The sequence below is a fragment of the Rattus rattus genome, chromosome 5 (assembly GCF_011064425.1).
Source record: "Rattus rattus isolate New Zealand chromosome 5, Rrattus_CSIRO_v1, whole genome shotgun sequence".
In the NCBI taxonomy this organism is placed as follows: Eukaryota; Metazoa; Chordata; class Mammalia; order Rodentia; family Muridae; genus Rattus; species Rattus rattus.
Genome location: NC_046158.1, coordinates 96,989,154 through 97,010,114, shown reverse-complemented (window position 1 = coordinate 97,010,114; position 20,961 = coordinate 96,989,154). Strand labels below are relative to the sequence as shown.

Sequence of the window (20,961 nt, the reverse complement as noted above, 5' to 3'; positions counted from 1 at the left end):
ATTTGGTGAAGAAAATAGAAAGCTCAAAAACAACAGGAGATAGCCAAAGCCAAGGCTGGTGTATCTCAGTTAAGGAGGAGAGCATGGCTGTACCTTTGGTGACCCCAGTGGGGAGGTACCATGGGTGCCAGGCCACAGACCAGAGGGCCTGTTGCACCAGGCTCTGGGTTGGCTGTGACAGATAAGCTGCAGACATACAGACAGAACACAGGCGGGACTGACCACCAACATGGTGAATACAGCATGGCATACACTGCTACAAATGTGGAAGAACCAACAATCCTGGGAGGCCTTGTCACAGGCACATGATGGATGGAGGGGAGGCACACTGGGTAAATCAGAAGACCTTGGATTTATGCTCAATTCACAGAGCTAGACAAAACGCCATTCAATCCTCCCTCCTTCCATTGAGGCCTGCTCCTTTTAACACAACTGAAGCCATTTTGTATTCAGACTCCATGTTACTCACAGGGTGAAATTAAGTTCACAGTTATTAGTTTAACTGACACTGAGAAATGCTACTAATAAGCCAAAATGATATGATCAAATTACTTGTACCCTGTTATCTCAATGTTCTGAAATTCCCCCGTTCACCACCCATCCACCATCTTTCTTTCTTACCTCACTCAGGACCCATCAGCTTGAAGGCTGGCTGATGATACTTTACCTGGTAAGCCAACTGCCACCCTCCTTGCCCTTTAAACTTTAAACCTGGAGCAGACTAGTGCTGCTATTACATTTTTCCTTCTTGTGGACCTGGACTTCCAGTATTATGGTGTGCGATCAATAGACAAATCTTGCTTAACTGAGACTGGGGTGCGAATGGTGGTTTGTGTGGCAATTTCCTAGACCCCAACATTTTCCTTGCTTTTTTGAGGCAGGATTTTTGCGGCCTAGGCTATCTTCTAACTCAAGGCAATCCTCCTGCCTCAGCCTCCCAAGTCCTATGATTTTTATAGACATGAGCCACCACTCTGGGGTAAAAAGGCCACTTTCATTCCTTAGTGTTAGTCAGAATATTAAAATTCATGGAGATATTTATTCCAAAAGCTCTAGGTATAGTTTCAGTTAGGCATTACTCTGTATACCTCCACCCAATTTATTAAGCCAAAAGACTTCAAGGATTTCAAGTTCATAAACTTAGCTCAACCAGACAGTCAAAGGGCACAGCACAGCGCACGTGCTGTCTCGGTGTGGGCTTTCCTCCTGTGTTTCCAAGTAAGAGTCTCGAGAGTCTCTGTGGCTGGTTTACTATCCTAGTTCTAAGGTTGTTGCTCTCTCTGTTGCGCAGGAAGTGGAGTCAAACTCCCAGGTTCCTCTCTTGCAGGAGAGCTGAGACATCTGAAGGTGGGGCAATCTGCTTAAAGGAGGACCCCCAGCATCAACTGCCCTTATCGGATCAACTGCTGCAGAAGGTCTTTACCTAAGGGACGGTGAGTCCTTGAAGATATCCTAAGTGGCCTCCGATGAGAGTTTATGCAGGAAGAAGCTGTCTGGACGCTTGCCTTGCATTACATTTCTAAGAGCTGCTCCATTTCCTCCAGGATTATTGTGAAGTCACTGGCTTCGTCCTTACCTAAGGTTTGCTGTTCCAGGAACTGGATCCTTTCTTTTTCTTTCAACTTCAACTTCACCTTCAAGGCCTGAAAGGGAAATCATTCCAAAGGAAAACCCATAACAAAATCTTAGTCACAAGAAAGACTACACCTGACCCAGACACCTCATACCAGACAGATATAAAGACATTATACCTGCACCACACAGAGGACTAGACGATATCTTATTTCCCACTGGGGATTTATCTGGGCTGATCTGGGGAATTTTCCCACTCCTGTATTTAAACTAGGGCAATGAAATTGTCTGTGTCTCCTGCCCCACGATTTATCTGGCAATCTGAAGGAGTACAAGAATCTTTTTTTAAAAAAAAAAAAAAAAAGACATTACATATGAGTACACTGCAACTGTCTTCAGACACAGCAGAAGAGGGCATTATAGATGGTTGTGAGCCACCATCTGGGTTGCTGGGAATTGAATTCAGGTCCTCTGGAAAAAGCAGTCAGTGCTCTTAACCACTGAGCCAACTCTCCAGCCCCTGACTACAAGATTCTTACCAAATAGACCAGGCTTCAAACTTATGCAGATTAAAGACGTGTGCTACTATGCCTGGCTTCTAATTTTTTTTTCTTGTTAATTTGTGTGTGTCCTCGAATATCCATGGAGAGGAGAAAGAAAGGGCATCAGATCCCTAGAGCTGGAGTTATGAAGTTATGAGCTGCAGGGGGCAGAACTTGGGACCTCTACAGAAGCAGCAAATGCTGTCAACCGATGACCGTCCCTCTAGCCCTACAATCTGGACATTTTGCTCAGGCCTCTTGAGAAAGTCTTTTTAGCATGGATTTCGCAGTCTCAGCTTTCAACTCTGAGCACTACGGTGTGGCCGACTGGAGGTGTGGAGACTTTTCTTCCCTGGGTCTTGCAATGGTTTTATACCCAGGAACCTTTCTAAGACCTCAGGATCACAAAAAGAAAACAGAACAACTAAGAAAGAAATTGATTCAGTACAAAGTCTGGGAGCTCAGGTAACGATGGCACAGCAGTGAGGACAGTGTGTGGTATAAGCCCTAGGGGGACTGAATTTTCTAAATTAGCTATGCAACTTTTCTATCAATCTAAAATTATTTCAAAATCGTTCATTAAAAACAAACAAGTATACTGGGCCTGGGGCTACGGGCTCCTTCTATGGCACAGTGGAACTTACCCACCTAACTCCAAGCCCTAGGAGCTGCTCTTGTCCCCACCCCTGACCTCAGCCGCAGCAGGCCCTTGCCCTTGCCCTTGCCCTTTTTGCCCACCTAAGTGCAATGCTTCCATGGATCTGGATGTCAACAGTAGTGAGCTACGACGGGTTGCTTGCAGAGAGCCAGACTGAAGTGTAGACCTCTCCAGTGCAGTGGAGTGTCTTGGACCCCTCCAGAAGGGAAGGAGGGAGTTGACCCTTGACCTAGGACTGATCTGGGAGTTTTATTTAGGACATCCCTAGAGACTTGATCCTTGTTGCTCTATGGCTTCTCACCTCTGAGTCAGCCCCACCCACACAGGGAGCCCTGGCCATTTGATGTCCTCCTTCCTGTCCCTGTCCCCAACTCAGGACTGTAGGGAGCCATCCCTTTCCCCTCAGCTTCTTCTTTCCCAGGGAGCAAAGCCATACAGGGGAGGCCCACTCCATGGCGACACTCCAGAAGCCCAGGCTTCAGGAGGTAAAAATGACTGGGGGGTTTGTCTTCCCAGAGCTGCAACCATGATAAGGAGTGGGTTAGCCCTCAGCTCTGCAGTTCCTGGAGGTAGGGACAATCAAAACAAAGAAATCAAACAAACCAACCGAATGGGAGCCAGGCAGGTGAGCTGGCTCAAAGAGTAAAGGTGCCTGCCGTGGAGCCTAATGACCTGAGTTTGCGTCCATGCATGGGTATGTATGCACTATGCACCTGCAGACATTCACACCATAGGACACACCTTTGCAGTTGGCTACCCCTTGCTCCTTTAGGCAACTAGAGTTGTTTTTAGTTCCCATGTCAGGCACCTCACCACTGCCTCTAACTCTAGGGGATCCGAAGCCCTCTTATGTCTCCCATGGGCACCTGCACATATGTGATACTCATTCACATACACATAGTAAAAATAAATGTTAAAAAATAAGTAAATAAAAAGCAAGCCAGGCATGGTGGCTCACCCTGTAATCCCAGCGAAGAGGCAAGAGGATCATCCTGGGACTGCATAGCAAGTTCCTACGAGGAAGGAAGAAGGATAAACCAGAGAGATGGCCCAGCAGCTAAGTGGCTGTGCTTGCAAAGCAGACCCAGGTTCAGTCTGCAGTCCCTAACATGGCAGCTCACAACTGCCTGTAACTCAGTTCTAAGAGATCTGATGCCCAATTCTAACCTCCATGGGCACTGCCTCTCACATTCTGTACATGATGTATACACTTAGGAAAATATACTCTAAAAAGGACAAATAGGAAGAACTAGTCCCCCAACTATAAACTCTGGTAAATCGGCAATGCTGCCGTGGCTGTGTCTGCCCTTACCTGTAGCTCCTCCATCTGCTTCTTGGCAGTTTCATTGAAAAGCTTCAGTTCATCTTTCAAAGTTTCTAGCAGCAGCTAAGAGTGAAGAACATACAGAGGTGAGCCGGGCATGGTGGCACAAGCCTTCATCCCAACACTTGGGAGGCAGAGACAGATGGAGATCTCTTAGTTCAAAGCCACCTTGGTCTACATAGTATGTTCCAGGACAGGGGAAACTATGTAGTGAGACCCTATTTCAAAAGTAAGAGAGAAGAGAGAGAGAGGGGAGCAGGGTGGGGAGGATGTGTGCACGTGCACACACACATACAGACACACCCACAGACAGACAGACAGACACACATACAGAGACATACCCACAGATAGAGATAGAGACATGCAGGTAAGAGACAGACACATAGAATCACACAGAGAGACAAACTGGCAGGCAGACAGACAGAGACACACACGAATTAGATGTTGGCTATCATTCTTTCAGTTCATGACATATCCCAAGCACTGACTGAACATGCCAAGATCTCCACTGGTCCCCTTTGAGGAACCCAGCCAGATTCTGAGTGGGTGCTGCTCTTTGGAACTGTTTCTCTTTGCCACAGGCTCCTTTATCTAGAGCAGCAATATCCCCTACATCTAATCCAGTAACCCATCATTTATCCAGGCAACCTCAACAGTCCAGACCCGAGAAGCTGGCCTTCTTACTACAGGCTCTTTCCTTGAGGTATCAGATTCGTCAGGTTTACTGTGTGTGCTCTGTACTACACAGACCTCAGGAGCCAAGTCACAGCAAACTCAGAGAGAGGCCAGAGGGGGCTCTCCTGGCTGGCACTGTGGTAACTGACCTTTCTTGGAGAGGAGTTGAGACAAGCTGGGGAGCCTTTATGCCCCCAATAATCTTACCTTTCTTTAGGGAAGGAACCAAAAGGAAAATCTGAACTCAAACAGGCTTGGCATCACAGAGTTCTCAGCAATGGAATAGGGAAGGAATTTGGTGAAGTGCAGAAGAGGGAAACGAGACAGTCTCTATACAGGTTCTGCCTGTCAAGGTTTTGTGTGGACACACATGTGCATGTGTGGTATATGTGCTGGCAATCAGCCTTAGATGTCAGGCATACAAGGTAAGCACTCTACTCCTGAGCCATAGCCCCAGATTTCTATTATATAGCTGCCCCCGTGTGTGTGTGTGTGTGTGTGTGTGTGTGTGTGTGTGTGTGTGTGTGTTATTCAATATGCATGTGAACATATGTGTGCACGCACTGAGATGTGTGTGAAGGCCAGATGGCAACTTGGGAAACTGATTGTTTCCTTCCGTCACGTGGGTTCTGGGATCGAACGTGGTTGTGAGGCTTGCAACAAGGACTCTTACCTACTGAGCCATTTCAACAGCTCCCTACTATTTAAAAAAATATTTATTTATTTACTTGTAGGGAAGTAGGAGAAGAAATACCACCACGTGGAGGTCAGAGGACAAAGTGAGGGCCCAGTCCAGGGATTGAACAGGTCATCAGGCTTAGCGGCAAGACCCTTTACCACCTCGCACGTCTATCTCCACTTTAGTTTTGAGACAGGGGCCTAAGTTAAGCAGCTGGGCAGGCTGGCTAGACGGCGAGCCCTGTTCCTCTCCTCCACCACCCAGCTCTCACTTGGGTGCGGAGGATCTGAACTGGGGTCTTCATGCTTGTGAGGCCGGCGCATTGCTGACTGAGCTTCCCCCTAGTGTGCTTTCAGTTTAGTCACTTATATCTACCCGTGAGGGTAAAGACTACCTTCCAAGTAAGATATGCTAAAAGTACACAGGCCGTTCCTCTCTTCTCTTATCATGGACATCAAAGGAAGCATCTTAGCATCTCTGCAAAGCACAAAGCAGAGATCTTAGATCCTAATGGGCCAGCCTGATTCCATCTTAAGATTAAAAGCCATCTTGTTACGAGGTTAAAATAAGTTCATTCTTGCTCTCTGTAAAACTTGGATTTGACCAGGTCTTGACCCATTTTCTGGAACTCTATACCCTAACTTCCACTCACGCCCAATAGATGCTGTGCCAAATAATTTCTAAAATGTTCAGCCAAGTTCCTGTGTGACCAGAATTCCTCTGGAAATCTTCCAGTCCTCGAAAACCCACTAATCTTACAGTTTTTCGGGGCTGTATAAACCCTACTGTCTCCTATGTTCAGTGGTATTTTCTTGAACTCTGTTGTAGGGAGACAGGCACACCTGAGAGACATGTAAAACCTGGCATAATTGACCGAATCTGAATGATAGTCTGTACTCTTACTGTGGGTTTAACACTGAGCCCTGGCTGAGGGCCTACTATCTATACCCTTGCTCTCACCATGGAGTCCGTGGTATCTGTGCTGGGTTCCTGCTTTGATTCCTGGGTCTCTTGGCCTAAAAAAATGGATGGATACAACAAAGTGAGCATTGTGTGAGAAGACGCCTCAAACCAGAGGAGAAACAGCCCTCCATGGACAAGTCACGTGTATTCCTGAGGGAAGCCTCTTCAGGGCCTGTTCCTGGAAGCTCTCTCCAGAGCATTCTCTCATGGCTGCCCGCAGAGCTGTCTCTCTAGGTTTGAAAAGGGCCAGAGTCTGTTGAGGGTTGGTCTTGTGCATTGCATATTCAGATGCTGACTTTAGGGTTAAGCCCTGAATTCTCTCAGTGCTGGACAGTACTCTAAGTATTATATACCATATGGCAAATGCTATAGCTAGCTTTCTTAAAAGTGACCAATAGCTTAATTTTTCTAGGGGTTCCCCAAAAGGAAAACAATGCCCCAAATCAGCAGGAAACAATTTTAAGAGTGATGCCCATGTTCCCAAGAGGAGGGGCAGATGGCTTCTGGTTGCTCAGTGGATGATGTCATCATTTGAGGGGGCGGTTACAGTTGTTATAGTCTTGATCAGGAGGAAGCAAAATGAGGAGGCTTACACTTAGGATTCCTTTTTCTCTCCTCTTTCCTTCCTTCTCTCCTATCTAGTGTTGGGGGGACAAGGTGGGGAGAAGGGATTAAAAAAGGGAAATAGAAATAAAGGGTAGATTATTGAATTTACTCTTAAACCATAGAGCTGCTAGTAGCCAAAAATCCTACATTGGTATAGATCTTTGTAGGCCTGTGTACCGGAGGCTGTCAGAGATCTCTGGCCCCGCCAGGAGGGAGGGTTCAAGTGAAGGGGAAAGGGCTTGAGCAGGGAGGGGGAATTGCCTCTGTCACCTTAGCTGCTCTGAGATGCTGCACCGGCTGTGCTGACCTGAGCCAGGCAGGGCTGGAGGAGGCTGGCTAGCCAGCAAGGGGAGTGCAGTCCCTTCCCTGGCGGTGTTTACGGCTCTTATGACAGCTGCTCTCAGGTGATGGAGTAATTCTCACACACCTTTATTCCTTCTGGATAGGATCTTATTTACAGTTTTGGGGTGGGTTGGGTCTGACAGCAGGTGCTTCCCAGTGGCTTGGTCTGAGATGTTAGGGATGCCTCATCTATGTGTGCAAGGCCACAAATCCATGGGGGGTGGAGGGGTTTGTGGCTATGTGACAGGGACTTGGTGCTGGGAGCAGGCGAAGCTCCTACAGTCACTTCAGGGTCTCCGGGGCTTCTGGCCTTAGCTCAACTTTAACCAGGCTTCTTGTCACAGTCCACAGCCCATAGATCTTTGTAGATTGATACAAATTTAAGGTTATATTTGGTTATATCTATTGAGGTTTGGTCTGTTGCTATGCACTGTAATGCTAAGTTCTGTATCCCAAGTCTAGGTGCCTCAAGATAAGTAAATTTTCACATACACCACCTTCTGTTATGCAAACCTTGCTCCTTCATTTAAAACTATTGGTTGAGTAAAGATGCCTGCAGCTGGGCAGAAGAGGTAGGCGGGGCTTTGGTTCCCAAGCTTAGGGTCTATGGCAGAGACCACGAAGGAGCGGGGAGAAGGAAGACGGTGCCATGGGGTGGGTGGATGATGAGCTCATGACCGTGAGGGCCAGCCAGTTAGAGTGGTCCAGGCAGAACACGGCAAATGATATCTTAGGATTACTGAAGTAGACAAAATAGCATAGAGGGTTGCCATCCACCCAGCTCTAATGCTTTAAGGTTTATTATAAATATAAAAGTTTTGTCTTTTATTTGGGAACTAAATGATTAAAGATGGAGTAGTAACCCCCAAATAACATTTATTGCATCATACATTAGTATAAACCTTTGTATGCTGACACAAATTAGGATTATATTTGTTGCAACTTACTACGTATGTGTTTTAACTCTTGTTTAAGAAGTGTTGCAGAACATCATACAGTGATCTCCGAAATTGTGTTGTTTACTAGAAAAACCTGTTTTTAGTTGTCATGAGGTTCAGCCTTAGCACACACATTTAACCTCTTCGGCTGATACAAACATGCTCACACCTTTAACCTCAAACATTCAAAGTTAGTTTGCAGAAGGAAGCACCCATGTTTGAAAGTGATGTCTAATTGAGTGGCAGACAAAGTGATGAAGCAGAGGAAGATTTGATGGAATAGGATATACCTAACTCTCTTGAGAAGAAAGAGGAAAGGGAAACTACTTGTGGGGCAGAGACAGAGGAGGTAGTTTTACTGGGTCAGTTATGAGAGACAGGTTGCAGAGAGAGAGCAATCTAGATGCAGTTGAAGACAGAATATGCCGGAGGATGACAAGGAGCCAGAACTTTGGAACCGAAAACCAGAGTTAATTTGAGGTCAAACAGAGCAAGCAAATCAGGAGAAGGAGAAAGAAGCCAGATTGAATCAGTCAACTTTGAGAGAAGTTTTGGGCCAAAACAGCTGAGTTGACCAGCCAGCAAGAGTTCAGAAAGAACTAGAAAGGGTGAGCTTATTCAGCAATAAGTCATTGAAAAGCTTTTATGACAATGAGGCAGTCTACTCCTAACAGCCCCCACCCCATTTCTACTTGAAGGAAGATGATAAGCATTAAGGAACCTCCCTGTGGAGTTTGCTTCATACGCAGCAAGCCAGCCACTGGACAAGAAGCTGCCCTTGCTGCAATGGCTGACAGGGTGCTGTCCAAACTGGACAAACGGCGCACAGGGAGGCCAACTGCCTCAGTTCTTTCTATTTCCTGCGTCACAGAAAAGTCTGCAGGTATTCTGAGCCAGAAGGATGAAGATGGATAGACAAGAGTCTACTCTGCTCTGCTTCTTTTTGAAGACACTTTGTCTATAGGACATACATGTGCTGGTTTTTTTCATCTTGCTTATAGTACACAAAACTACTTTAAAATCTTTCAGGCCTTAAAAGTCATTATCTTTGGTAGTTTTGATGTTTTGAATGAAAGTGGCCCACAAAGACTCACATATCTGAATGCTTAGTGACCAGAAGGAACTCTATTTGAGAAGGAGTAGGAGGTGAGTCCTTGTTGGAGGAAGTGTGTCACTGGAGTGAACTTTGAGGTTTCAAAAGCCCACGGCAAGGCACAGACCTCCCCCGCCCCCCATCTCTCTCACACTCACTCTCACTGTCACTCTCTCTCCCCCTTTCCCTTTTCCCTCCCTCCAAATCAGGGTATATCTCCCAGCTACTGTTCTGGTGCCTCTGACCGTCACCATGTTTCTGGCCATGACGAGGTCTGAGCTCCCAAACTTGAATGCTTCCTTTCGTGAGTTGCCTTAGTCAGTGTCTCCTCGCAGCAACAGAACAGTGATAAAAGAACATCAGTGTGTGCACACCTTACAAACAGTGGGCTGGGAGTAGTATTCCCCCGCCTTTTAGCTCCAGCACCTAGGCGGCTGAGGCAGTAAGAGCCAAAGTTCAAGGTCAGCTTGGGTTTCCTAGAAAAGAACTTGTCTCAAACTACCTCCCCACAAAAACCTTTTAGTACCAGGGAACTTAATATCTTCTTCTGCACCCTGAGGGCACCAGGTATGCATGGGGTAAACACACACATGGGCAAACATTCACTTAAAGTCTTTAAAAAAAAAAAAAAAAAAAAAAAAAAAAAAGCTCCTCTAACACTAACCCTAAAACTGGATCTGTGGGTGTAATAAACCTTAGCATGTGGCAGGCCCTGGGTTCTGTGTCTCCAGTACAGAGTCAGCATTCCTTACTTCAAAGAGGTCAAAGTCCTATTCTTGGACAGTCTTTGGCTCTCTGGTCCAGTCTTTGGACAAATTCTCTTGTTGGGGGTGCAGTATTGGGGATAGGACCCAGGATCTCAAGACCACATCCTAAACACATGTTCTTCCTCTGAGCTATACCCTACCCAGGAGTCCTATGGCTGGCACAGGGATAAAGCCATATTAGGGACTGCCAAGTCAGAATTCCTCCTCCTGTCACCTGAGCAAGTTTCCTTCTAAGATCTACCGCCCTGGGAAGAAACACAACGCTCTGGCCTTTTTGCAAGCTCATACCTGCTGGCACTGAATGAACGAACAGTGTTTAGCTAAGAACAGGGGTCTTTCTACAGCCATATCATATTCTAGTAGGTAGAAATGGATATTTCCTCATGTCTTAGTTAGGGTTCTCTAGAATCACAGAATTTATGGAATATCTCTATATATATTAAGGGAATTTATTATAATGATTTACATAGTCTGTAGTTCAACTAACCCAACAATGGGCAGCTGTGGATGGGAAGTCCGAGAATCTAGTAGTTGCTTAGTCCCACGAGGCTTGTTGTTTGAGCTGCTCTTCTGTAGAAGTAGATCCTAACAGATGTGCTGGCAAGTAAGAGCAAGCAGAGTGGATCTTCCTTCTTCCAGGGTCCTTACATAGGCCTCCAGCAGAGGGTGTGGCTTGGATTAAGGTGTCTACCACCATGCCTGGATCTAAAACTCGATTTGTCCCAGGCTGACCTTGAACTCAAGAGATCTGCTTGCCTTGGACTCCTGGGATTAAAAGCATTTTCTACCTTGTAAATTGCCTAACATTTTCATGGCCACTATGCCTCGCGATCTCCATGTCAAGATCCAGGTCAGAAACCTGTCTTCCAGCCTCAGGATCTGGATCACAGGTGTGCCCTCCAATTCTGGATCGTAGTTCATTCCAGATGTAATCAAGTCGACCACCAAGAATAGCCATCACACGTCAGAACATAAGCAGAGACTGAAAAAACCTTTGGGGCTTGGCTATGCAAGCTCCTTCACACACACACAGCAAAGATCCTTTGCTGCCAACATGGCCCTGTGTCCGTCTCTTACCTGAGTTGAGACCTTTGCTCTCCAAAATTGCTAAGCAGTTATCCTGAAACTTCTCCAGGAGCTCCACCTTCTGTGTCAGGTCCTTCAGCTCTCCCTGCGGAGCGGCAAACCGACAAGTGAGGAGCCGTCCAAGGGGTAGGAGGGCCACGACGGGAGCTGGCTTCTCCTGTCTGCTCCCACCCATACTGTTTGCCTGCATCACCAGAGGCAGCCGAGGAGTCAGACTGTGTGAGCGTCTTACCTGAGTCTCTGTCAGCTTCTGGTGTAGCTGCTTGTTGACAGCCTCCAGCAGCTCGTTTTTATCCTTTAGATCCTCGTCTGGCTTTTGCTTACTCAGTGGTTTGTAGCTAAAGTGAAAGTTGCAGTGATGTGAATAGGTACCAGGTTTAGGCGGACGTGCTGCTGAGCTATTCAAACGGGTTCCTGTCCTGACTTCCTGACAGTGCTCTGTAACCTGAAGCTGCTTCCTCATTTCTAGAATTAAGACAATACCTCCATTTTCTAATATTACTACAAATGAAGGAAAACCTGTGGACGACGTTTACCCTGTCTGCGGATACACGGCATACACGTAATCGTCAGCTGTCAACCTTAACGTTGAACCTTCACTTTGAAGGCCCTGACTTTTCGGAGACATGTGGGTGTGTCTATACAGTGCTTCTATGAGCAGGTGCATGTGGAGGCCAGAGCAGGACTTCAGGGTCTCCCCAAATGCTCTCCCTTTCATTCCCTTGAGACAGGAGGTCTTCCTGAATCTGAAGCTCACCTAGGATCTTCCTGCTTCCCCCTCCTAATCTGGAGTCACAGCAGGTGTGGCCATGCTCAGCTTTTTACAGGGGTGCCGGGATTCTAACCCAAGTCTTTATACTTGCACAGTAACCACTCTCACCCACTGAGCCATCCCCCAGCCTTGAAATTGTTTTCATTTTATGGGGGACAGTGTATACTTTTTAAAATAGGGTTTCTACTGCTGTGATGAAACACCATGACCAAAAGACTTGGGAAGGAAGAATTTTATTTGGCTTGTGTTTCAATATCATTGTGGTTTAAATCTGCTTGGCCCAGGGAGTGGCACTATTAGGAGGTGTGGCCTTTTTAGAGGAAATATGTCGCTGTGGGGGTGGGCTTTGAGACCTTCCTAGCTCTCTGGAAGTCAGTCTGTTTGCCTTTGGAACAAGATGTAGGATTCCCAGTTCCTCTGGCACCTTACCTGCCTAGACGCTGCCATGCTCCCACTTTGATGATGGACTAAACCTCTCAACCCGTAAGCCAGTCCCAATTAAATGTTGTCCTTTTAAGAGTCACCTTGGCCATGGTGTCTCTTCACAGCAATGAAACTCTAAGACAGGAGTTGGGAGGGGTATTGCTGTGGGATATAGGCTTGGCTGTGCTTTTGTTTGGAAGGAATGTGGATCTGGTGACTGGGAAGCAGTGGAATGCTTTAAGTGGAGCTTACTGGGCCATCCTAGCAGGAATATGGAAGACATTGGTGCTGAGGGTGATTTCAACTGTGTGGACCTGGGCCAAGATGCTTCAGAGAAGAATGTTAGTATGTGGCCTAGAGACTGTTTTCGTTGTGTTTTGGAAAAGAATGTGGCTACTTTTTGCCTCTGTCTGAGGCTAAGGTGAAGAAACTCAGATTAATTGCATTGACAAAGGAGGTCTTGAAACAATCCAGTTTAGACTGTGTGTTATGGTTTAGTCTTATGAAGAGCATTTTGGTGAAATGTAGCAAGCTTAAAAGGGAAATTAAAAAATGTATGGTTCAAGCAATAAAGGGGCACCAGGAAGTGAAATGGAACTGAATACCATGTTCGAGGAGATAAACTTATTATGAAGGTGGTGACTTTGGGGCAAGATCCAACCAGCTAGGCTTGTTATGACTGCAATTGAACAGAGTTATGTCATGTTAGGTAGCATTACATGGTCATTGTTTACATTTGGACTTTTAATCTGGAATGAACTACAATCCAGAAATGGAGGACACACTTAGGATCCAGATTCTGAGGAATAGTGGCCTAGTTGCAGCAGAAGACTCCAGCCAATTGGAAATGCCAGTTCCATGGGATGATCACCAAGGACAGCAGTGGAATGGATTCAACCAGGGCCTAGAGCGCTACAGAGGTCAGAGCTGGAGATGTGACCTAAGGACTTCAGGAGCCCAGGTCATGTGTGGATTCCAGACGATGGAATAAGAAAGTGTAAAGTTGAAGTTGCCTTGGATACCCCAAGAAGTTAAAGATATCAGAGCTGTGGGATACCTGATGAGGAAAGGGGCTAACAGGGAGTGGAACCAGGCCAAGAGAAAGAAGTTTGTTGCAGTCAACAAAGATGAAAGGATTTGGAGATATGAAGACCACTTTTACACCAGACATGGAGATGCAGAGTTGGGAGTCTGCCCAGTTGGTTTTTGGTCTTGCTTTGGTTCAGAATTTCGTCACTGTGACGTTTTGGAATGGTAATGTATATCCTGTGATGTTGGAGGTATATGACCTGCTTCTTGATTTTGATTTTATAAGGGATTAGAGTTAAGTGTTTGGATGGATCTCAGAAGAGCCTCTGAACTTTGGACTTTTTTAACATTGCTGAGACTGCTATAGACTATGGGGACTTTTGAAGTTGGATTAAATGTATTTTGCATTATGCTATGCCTAGGTATAGCCCCCATAGACTCACGTGTTTGAACAAGACTATGGGTGTCAGGGAATGGAAGGTGGTTTAAATATGCTTGGCCCAGGGAGTGGCACTATTAGGAGATGCGGCTTTGTTGAAGGAAGTGTGTCACTGGAGGAGTGGGTTTTAAGACCCTCTTGCTGTCTGGAAGCCAGTCTTCTCCTATGTTCCTTCAGCTCCTCCAATGCCACGCCTGCCTAGATGCTGCCAAGCACCCACCTTGATGATAATAGACTAGGCCTCTAAACCTGTACGCCAGCCCCAATTAAATTTTGACCCTTTAAGAGTTGCCTTGGTGGGGGTTGGGATTTAGCTCAGTGGTAGGCGCTTGCCCTAGCAAGCGCAAGGCCCTGGGTTCAGTCCCCAGCTCGAAAAAAAATGAAAAAAAAAAAAAAAAAAAAAAAAAAAAAAGAGTTGCCTTGGTCATGTTGTCTCTTCACAGCAGTGAAACCATAACTAAGACACTGTCCATCACTGAAGGAAGTCAGGACAGGAACCCACATGGGGAATGAACCTGGAGGCAGGAGCTGATGCAGAGGCCATGGATGGGTGCTGCTTACTGACTTGCTACACATAGCTTGCTCAGCCTGCTTTCTTTTTTTTTTTTTTTTTTTTTTTTTTGGTTCTTTTTTTCAGAGCTAGGGACCGAACCCAGGGCCTTGCGCTTCCTATGCAAGCGCTCTACCACTGAGCTAAATCCCCAACCTCAGCCTGCTTTCTTGTAGAACTCAGGACTACTAGTCCTGGGATGGCCTCACCCACAAGGGGCTGAGCCCTGCCTCATTAGTCTTTAATTAAAAAGAAATGCCATACAGGCTTGTCTGCAGCCCAATCTTATGGAGGCATTTTCTGAGTTGAGGGTCCCTCTTCTCCAGTGACTCTGGCTTGTAATGATGTAAGAGTAGCCAGCACTCCCCAGAACCCTAGTTGGCCTGGAGTGCAGCCTAGGATAGCCCTGCACTTGTGGGAATCCTGCCTCAGTTTCCTAAGCCTATGACAGGCTCCTATTACAGGCTTAAGCCAACACACGTACAAAGAAGCCTCTTCCGGTCACGGGGGCTGCAGATGGCTCAGTGGTGAAGAGCATGCGCTGCTTTTCTAGAGGACGCAACCTCAGTTCCTAGCACTCACATCAGGCAGCTCGTAACTGCCTATCATTCCAGCTTCAGTGGAGGTCCCATTCTCTCCAGGCATCTGCACTTACCTGCTCGCATATACAGGTAAAACCTTCAAAAGTCTTGTCTTAAAAATAGCTTTTGGGTTTCCTGCCAAGACGACTGCTCAGGATGACGGTGCCACTGATCTTCCCCTGATGGTGGTTCTACACCTTGAGTCTTATCCCCGAAATTCCACTCGGAACAGGCATCACACAAGCCTAATGTGACTGCCATCTGTAGCCACGACTGCAAGCCTCCACCCTCAGTCCCCCGTGGTGTGTGTGTGTGTGTGTGTGTGTGTGTGTCCCCAGCTCACCTGCTTCTGATGTTCCTCCTGCTGGCAGTCTCCGCAGCTTTGCCCTGCCTATGGAAGCAGAATCAAAGCCCATCAGAGAACCACAGTGCTTGGTGCTACAAAGAAGGTGCAAATGAGGGCTTGGCTTCTTTGCTGTTTTGAGACAGGGTTTGAAATCCTAATCCTCCTGCCTCAGCCTCCTCGCTTCTGGGATGGCAGGTGCATGCTATCACACCTGGTTTAAGAGTTTCTGAGGGAAGAACCAAAGTGCACATCCCAGTAAACAGCGCGGGCTGAGAGCTGAGCCCATGCATGCTGCTGAGCCCATGCACGCTGCTGAGCCCATGCACACTGGTTTCACCCCCAACGACCTGATGACCTGAGCCTGCTTCTGATTCTACGGCCGTCTCATGCCAACCACAGTCATATGGGAGAGGGTCACTGCTAGAGTCACATGTTCATGCTAGATGCGGGGGCTGGACCCTGCTCAGGCCCGTGAATAAAGCTTACAGTCGGCCTCAGCTTTCAGGCTATGACTGTTTGGCCAGATTATTTTATGTGGATGGGTATCTTTCCTACATGTATATATGCATCAAATGTGTGCCTGGAGCCAGGAGAGGTCAGAAGACGACACTGGGTTTCCTGAAACTAGGTTAGAGATGGATTTGAGTCACCGTGCTGGACTAGGTTAGAGATGGATTTGAGTCACCGTGCTGGACTAGGTTAGAGATGGATTTGAGTCACCGTGCTGGACTAGGTTAGAGATGGATTTGAGTCACGGTGCTGGTGCTAGGAACAGAAGGTACTCTCAAATTCAGAACTGCTAAGCCATCTCTTCAGTCTCTATTAAACATTTTTGGTGTTCAGCAATTTCTAGAAAAATCAGTATCTCTCTCTGTCCCTCCACCTCTCTGCTAGAAAGTCAACCAGGGCCCTTAAACACATACACACACACAGGGCAAGCCCTTGGGCTCTCGCGAGGTGTTATAACCAGATGTCAGCGATCTGCTCTCACCCGTTCTCTCGTCTTGGTTTGGTGACTTTTGTAACGTCAGGCTCTAAGCCTCCCGTATGAAGATGTCTCAGCATCTCAGCGTCTTTGGATTTAACAGGTAGCTTAGAAGTAGCTCGAGTTTGTGTATCTGAAAGGGAAAACAGGCGTGAAACCACAGCATGACCCACCAGCTTCCTCGCTGTGCCACACACAGCCTCACTCTGAGTTACCACAATCCCTTATTTTCATACTGTCAAATCTTAGTATAGGACTAGAAAGTCCAAAGAAAGTCTCTATGCCAATTTGCTCTAAAAATGTAGAGACTACTCTTGACTCTGCCTCCAAATGCTGGGTTTGTAGTGTGTTGTTTATAAAACAAAATCCCCAACGTTTGATTTACCTATGAGGACTCAGGAGCCAGGCGCTGCGTTGAAAGGCTGCTAGTTCAAAGAGGCAGAGAAAGCGCCCAGCTGACTGTCCTACTCCACTGATGTCCTAGAGGGCAAAGCTCCTTCTCCTTCTCCTTCTCCATGCTCTCTTAAATCCCCTCCACTCACAGGCCTTCCTTTCTCTTTCCTGGGCTTTCTGAAGTTCACTGGATGCTTGCCCTGCCTCTTGACCTGTCACTGACTTCATTTAACCCTTGTCTACAGAAAGCTCTTTGGTTAAATGTGTGCTAGGGCTGAGCCACACCACAAGAAACAGGTTTTCCAGTTCCCAATCTCAGGGTTCACAATGTGATCAAATGTCCTGCAACAAGGTGTGCACCGACACACACAATTCATGGCAAGGGACAGCTCTGTGTGACTACTGATACACCACACTTGACCAGCTACAGCCGTGTGAATTTGGAGACAGGAGGAAGAACCCAACTGCAACTGCCCCCTCAAGGTTCCCACATCCTTTCTCCCCAGTCAACATCTAGCTGCTTTCTCTTAAGTGCTGCCTACTTTCACCAAAATGTCTTCCCAACCACTCTGAGACATCTTCATGGGAAATATCAGGTATATGACCAAAGTTCAGGAATCAACCATAAGGGAATAGAGAGAACATGTCAGCTACAGCATCTGTTTCACTGCCCTGTATATATAAACTATTTCCTCTCCCCATGCCAGCCTCTCGCCCTTCCACAGTTCTCGTCCTTTATTGATTCCATTAGGAGGTTCCTACTTGGCACTTCTGCTGATCTCCTTCCTGGCCCAGACCTGGTAACCCATCCCCACACACGGTCTAACATTTACACGTCACAGCACCTGTCAGGCTGCCCTATTTCTTTCCAGCTCTGAAGTTTTTAGATTATACTAACTCTACTTTCTTCACTGTAAAATGGCTTCCTTAAGCTGGATGTAGGTTAAAAGGCATAATAATTAAATAATTAAGTTGAAGAAATGAGCTGTACAGTGCCGAATCACATTGTAGAGCACTTTGTATTTAATAAAAATCATATTTAAATAACTTGCTGCACATCAAATCTGAGTAAATATAGTTCGACTTAACACGTTTTGTGTATAGGTACAATTTGTAGAACATTAGAATTTTAGTTTCAATCTTCCTAACACTATGCACTTATTAAATGGGTTCTCTCGCGGTACCTGTCAGAAGAAAGAAGTTAGTCTGTGGTATTATCTTGTCCTAACTCGAGTAATAGTACATTAAATACAATAATATATCTATCTAGTCCATATAATAAGAATTCATAATAAATTGAAAAAAATCATTAACTGCAATCAGCTCCAACAATCTGTGTCTGCTGAACCCTGAGGCCTATACTGTAGAGAAGAACCTATCAGTAGAACTTAAGTTGGTCTTCTAACAAGAGAGACACTAAGGAGAACTAGATGGCTGGTGCAAAGGAAGAGAAGAAAGTTTGTCAATCTTGTTTATTCAGACCCCTGCCCTCAGAGTCTTACTCTATAACCCTGGCCTGCAACTCATTACACAGAACAAGTTGGCCTGGACCACATATGCATCCCCTTCCCTGGGTATCTAGAGCACTGGGATGACAGGCGTGTACCACTTCCATCCTAGCTTTGTTTTCCCTTTGTGGGTGGAGGCCACCCAAACCCTTTACAGCTGTTGCAGAACACGTGATCATGAAGCTGGGACAGGGATGGCAAGCAGGAGATGAAAGCCTGGGTTTGGATAGGAAGGCTGGTCACTGCCAGCTCTCCAGGGCACCGTGAGGAAGGTGGGGAGTACCGGGGAGTGACAGCAGAGCTCTGCAGAGTCCTGGCTCCTCTCCTTAAGCAAGGCCTCTGCTGATGATGCTAGGATGCTGTAAAGAACCAAGGGCAAAGAGAAAAACCCTTTAAGCCTGGTAGAAAAGATATTTTATTTTACTTCAGAGGCCAACCCTGCCTGCTACTGTTCTCCAATCAGCTACATGGAATCATCTGGAAAGGAACGGTAAAAGGCTGCTCCTAAATCCCTCCTAACAGCTGCCCAACGCCAGGACCATCTTCTATGCTACCATTTCCACATTAGGCAGTACCAACCCTACAGACCTCACCAGACGACTTTCAACCATAAGAAAACCAGCACGGACCAAGACAGAAAAGCAACTACAAATTGTTTTCAGTCACACCTCTCTCTTTTCTCAAGGTTCTTCTCTGTTTAGGCCAGGCTCTTCTCTCTCATTCCACTCAACATATATTGCTGGGGAGAGCAACTGTGCACCTGCTAATGTAAACGAGGAACCCTAGAACTTTCTCCCCACTATCCCACCTCTCTAATGATTTCCTTCTCTGACAACCTACACCTGTAAGACAACCTGCAAATACAAAGGGTAACTTTGTGTTGAATAAAAAGTGATTTCTAGGGTTAGAGATACTGCTCAGAGGTTAAAAGGGAAAAGTACTCTTCCAAGGACTGGAGTTTTGTTCCCAGTACCAATATCAGATGGCTCACAATTGCCTGTAACTCCAGCTCCAGCGAATCAAGCAAGACTCCTGACCCTCGGGCACCTATGCTCATATACACACACATACACAAGCCTCCCCTGCACCACACACACACACACACACACACACACACACACACACTTTTTTTTTTTTAATTTAAAAATAGGGTTCTAGAGAGGCAAGGTGGTGGAGGCGAGCCTGTAATTTCAGCATTCCGGAGCTGAAGTAGGAATGTTGCTGAAAGCTAACGTTACACAGGGCTGCAGAGTGGAACCTAGGTTTAAAAAAAGGAGGGGGGTGGGACGAGAAAAAAGTGAGGCCAGGCACTGGGCACGTTGACACAGGCCTTTAATTTAAGCACTCAGGACATAGAGGCAGGATCTCTGTGTATCCCAGGTCAGCCTGGGTTGCATGAGTTCCCCCGACCACTACACACACACACACACACACACACACACACACACACACACACACACACACACACACACACACAAAGCTATTCCTAAACAATAATCAACAATTTGGATCTAACTGGTAAACACAGAAGGGGGCTGGGTCATGAGTAGGAAGAGAGGCTCTTTCACAGCCTAGTTGAGGGTGAAGGGAAGGAGGATGTCAGAGCTAACTGAACGCCGCCCCGACACACAAATTTCGACCCTCTTACTCCTAGCATAGTCCACAGAGCCCCGGATGGTGACGGTATGGACACCCACCTGCGGACAAGCCGCAGCTCGGCATCGAATGGGGCTGCGCGTCGCACACCGTCTTAGAACTGGCCATCGTAGCCGGGCGGCTTGGCTCGACCCTGGAAGTGCAAGGCGGATATTAGCAGCGCCGGAGCCCTACCACGCCAGCCCGCCCGTCCTTCTGCCCGCACACATCCCAGCCTCGGACCCGCAGGGCCTAACCCCGATGCCGGCTGCTCCCATCCGCCGTCCTCTCCGCTCCTTTTCAAATGATGCTCCGCAGCAACTGCCCAGCCCTCAGTAGAGTCTGCCGCCACGCTTTCAAAAGGAAACTTCCGGGAGCTGGGCGGAAAGGGGCACTGTTCCAAGTCTGTGGGCGGCCCTGTTGTACGGAAGTCTGTCTCCTGTGCCTCGGCCTTGTGAGTCGCCATGCTGTACGGAAAGGTTCGTAGGCTGTTGCTCCAGCCTGCTGGTCAAGGCCGGGCCAGGGTGCACTGGGCTGGTTTGAATAGAGCTATTGAGCCACCCTGTCACATTCCAGGCTGAAGGCAGAAACGTGAACTAGCCTAGCATCAAGTCATAATCCTCTTTATTTGGTCTGTGGTTGTTAAGGATCCTGCCAGGAATATAGGTGACCTGAATAGAAACTACCAGATACTAGGTGAAGAGTGGCAGAGCCTACTTGAAGGATACCAGTGGGCTGAAATAGCTAAAACCTTAAAATGTGCTTAAAAACTTGCATCCGGATTTAATTACAAATTAAAGTTACTCATACAAAACGAGGCAGAGTTTTCATTCGTCACATTAAAAACACAAATATAGAAAGAGCAGTAGCCTGGTGCTGGACACTTAAGAAAGTAGACGGGGTTAAGGGGAGCCAATATCAGGATTGACTTTAGCTCTGCCCTCTTGGAAAAGACACTAAACAGATAACTGCAAATGAATATTCACCATTCATGGGAAGACAACGAAGGGAAAACAAAGATGCTACAAGAGAGAAAAGCAAAGAACCAGTATAAA

At 46.8% G+C, this 20,961-nt stretch overlaps 1 protein-coding gene across 1 annotated transcript; it reads right to left on the bottom strand.

Annotated features, from left to right (window-relative positions):
- Window positions 1–1,005: 1,005 nt before the first annotated feature.
- Knstrn (kinetochore localized astrin (SPAG5) binding protein) lies at window positions 1,006–20,372 on the bottom strand. Its single transcript, XM_032903937.1, has 9 exons — window positions 20,164–20,372; window positions 19,969–20,060; window positions 16,377–16,503; window positions 15,383–15,430; window positions 11,478–11,583; window positions 11,237–11,330; window positions 6,411–6,466; window positions 4,085–4,159; window positions 1,006–1,643 (listed from the first exon to the last, which is right to left on the bottom strand). Exons 1-9 carry the CDS (start codon window positions 20,370–20,372, stop codon window positions 1,512–1,514), a joined length of 939 nt encoding a protein of 312 aa, XP_032759828.1. The 3' UTR covers window positions 1,006–1,511.
- Window positions 20,373–20,961: the final 589 nt, after the last annotated feature.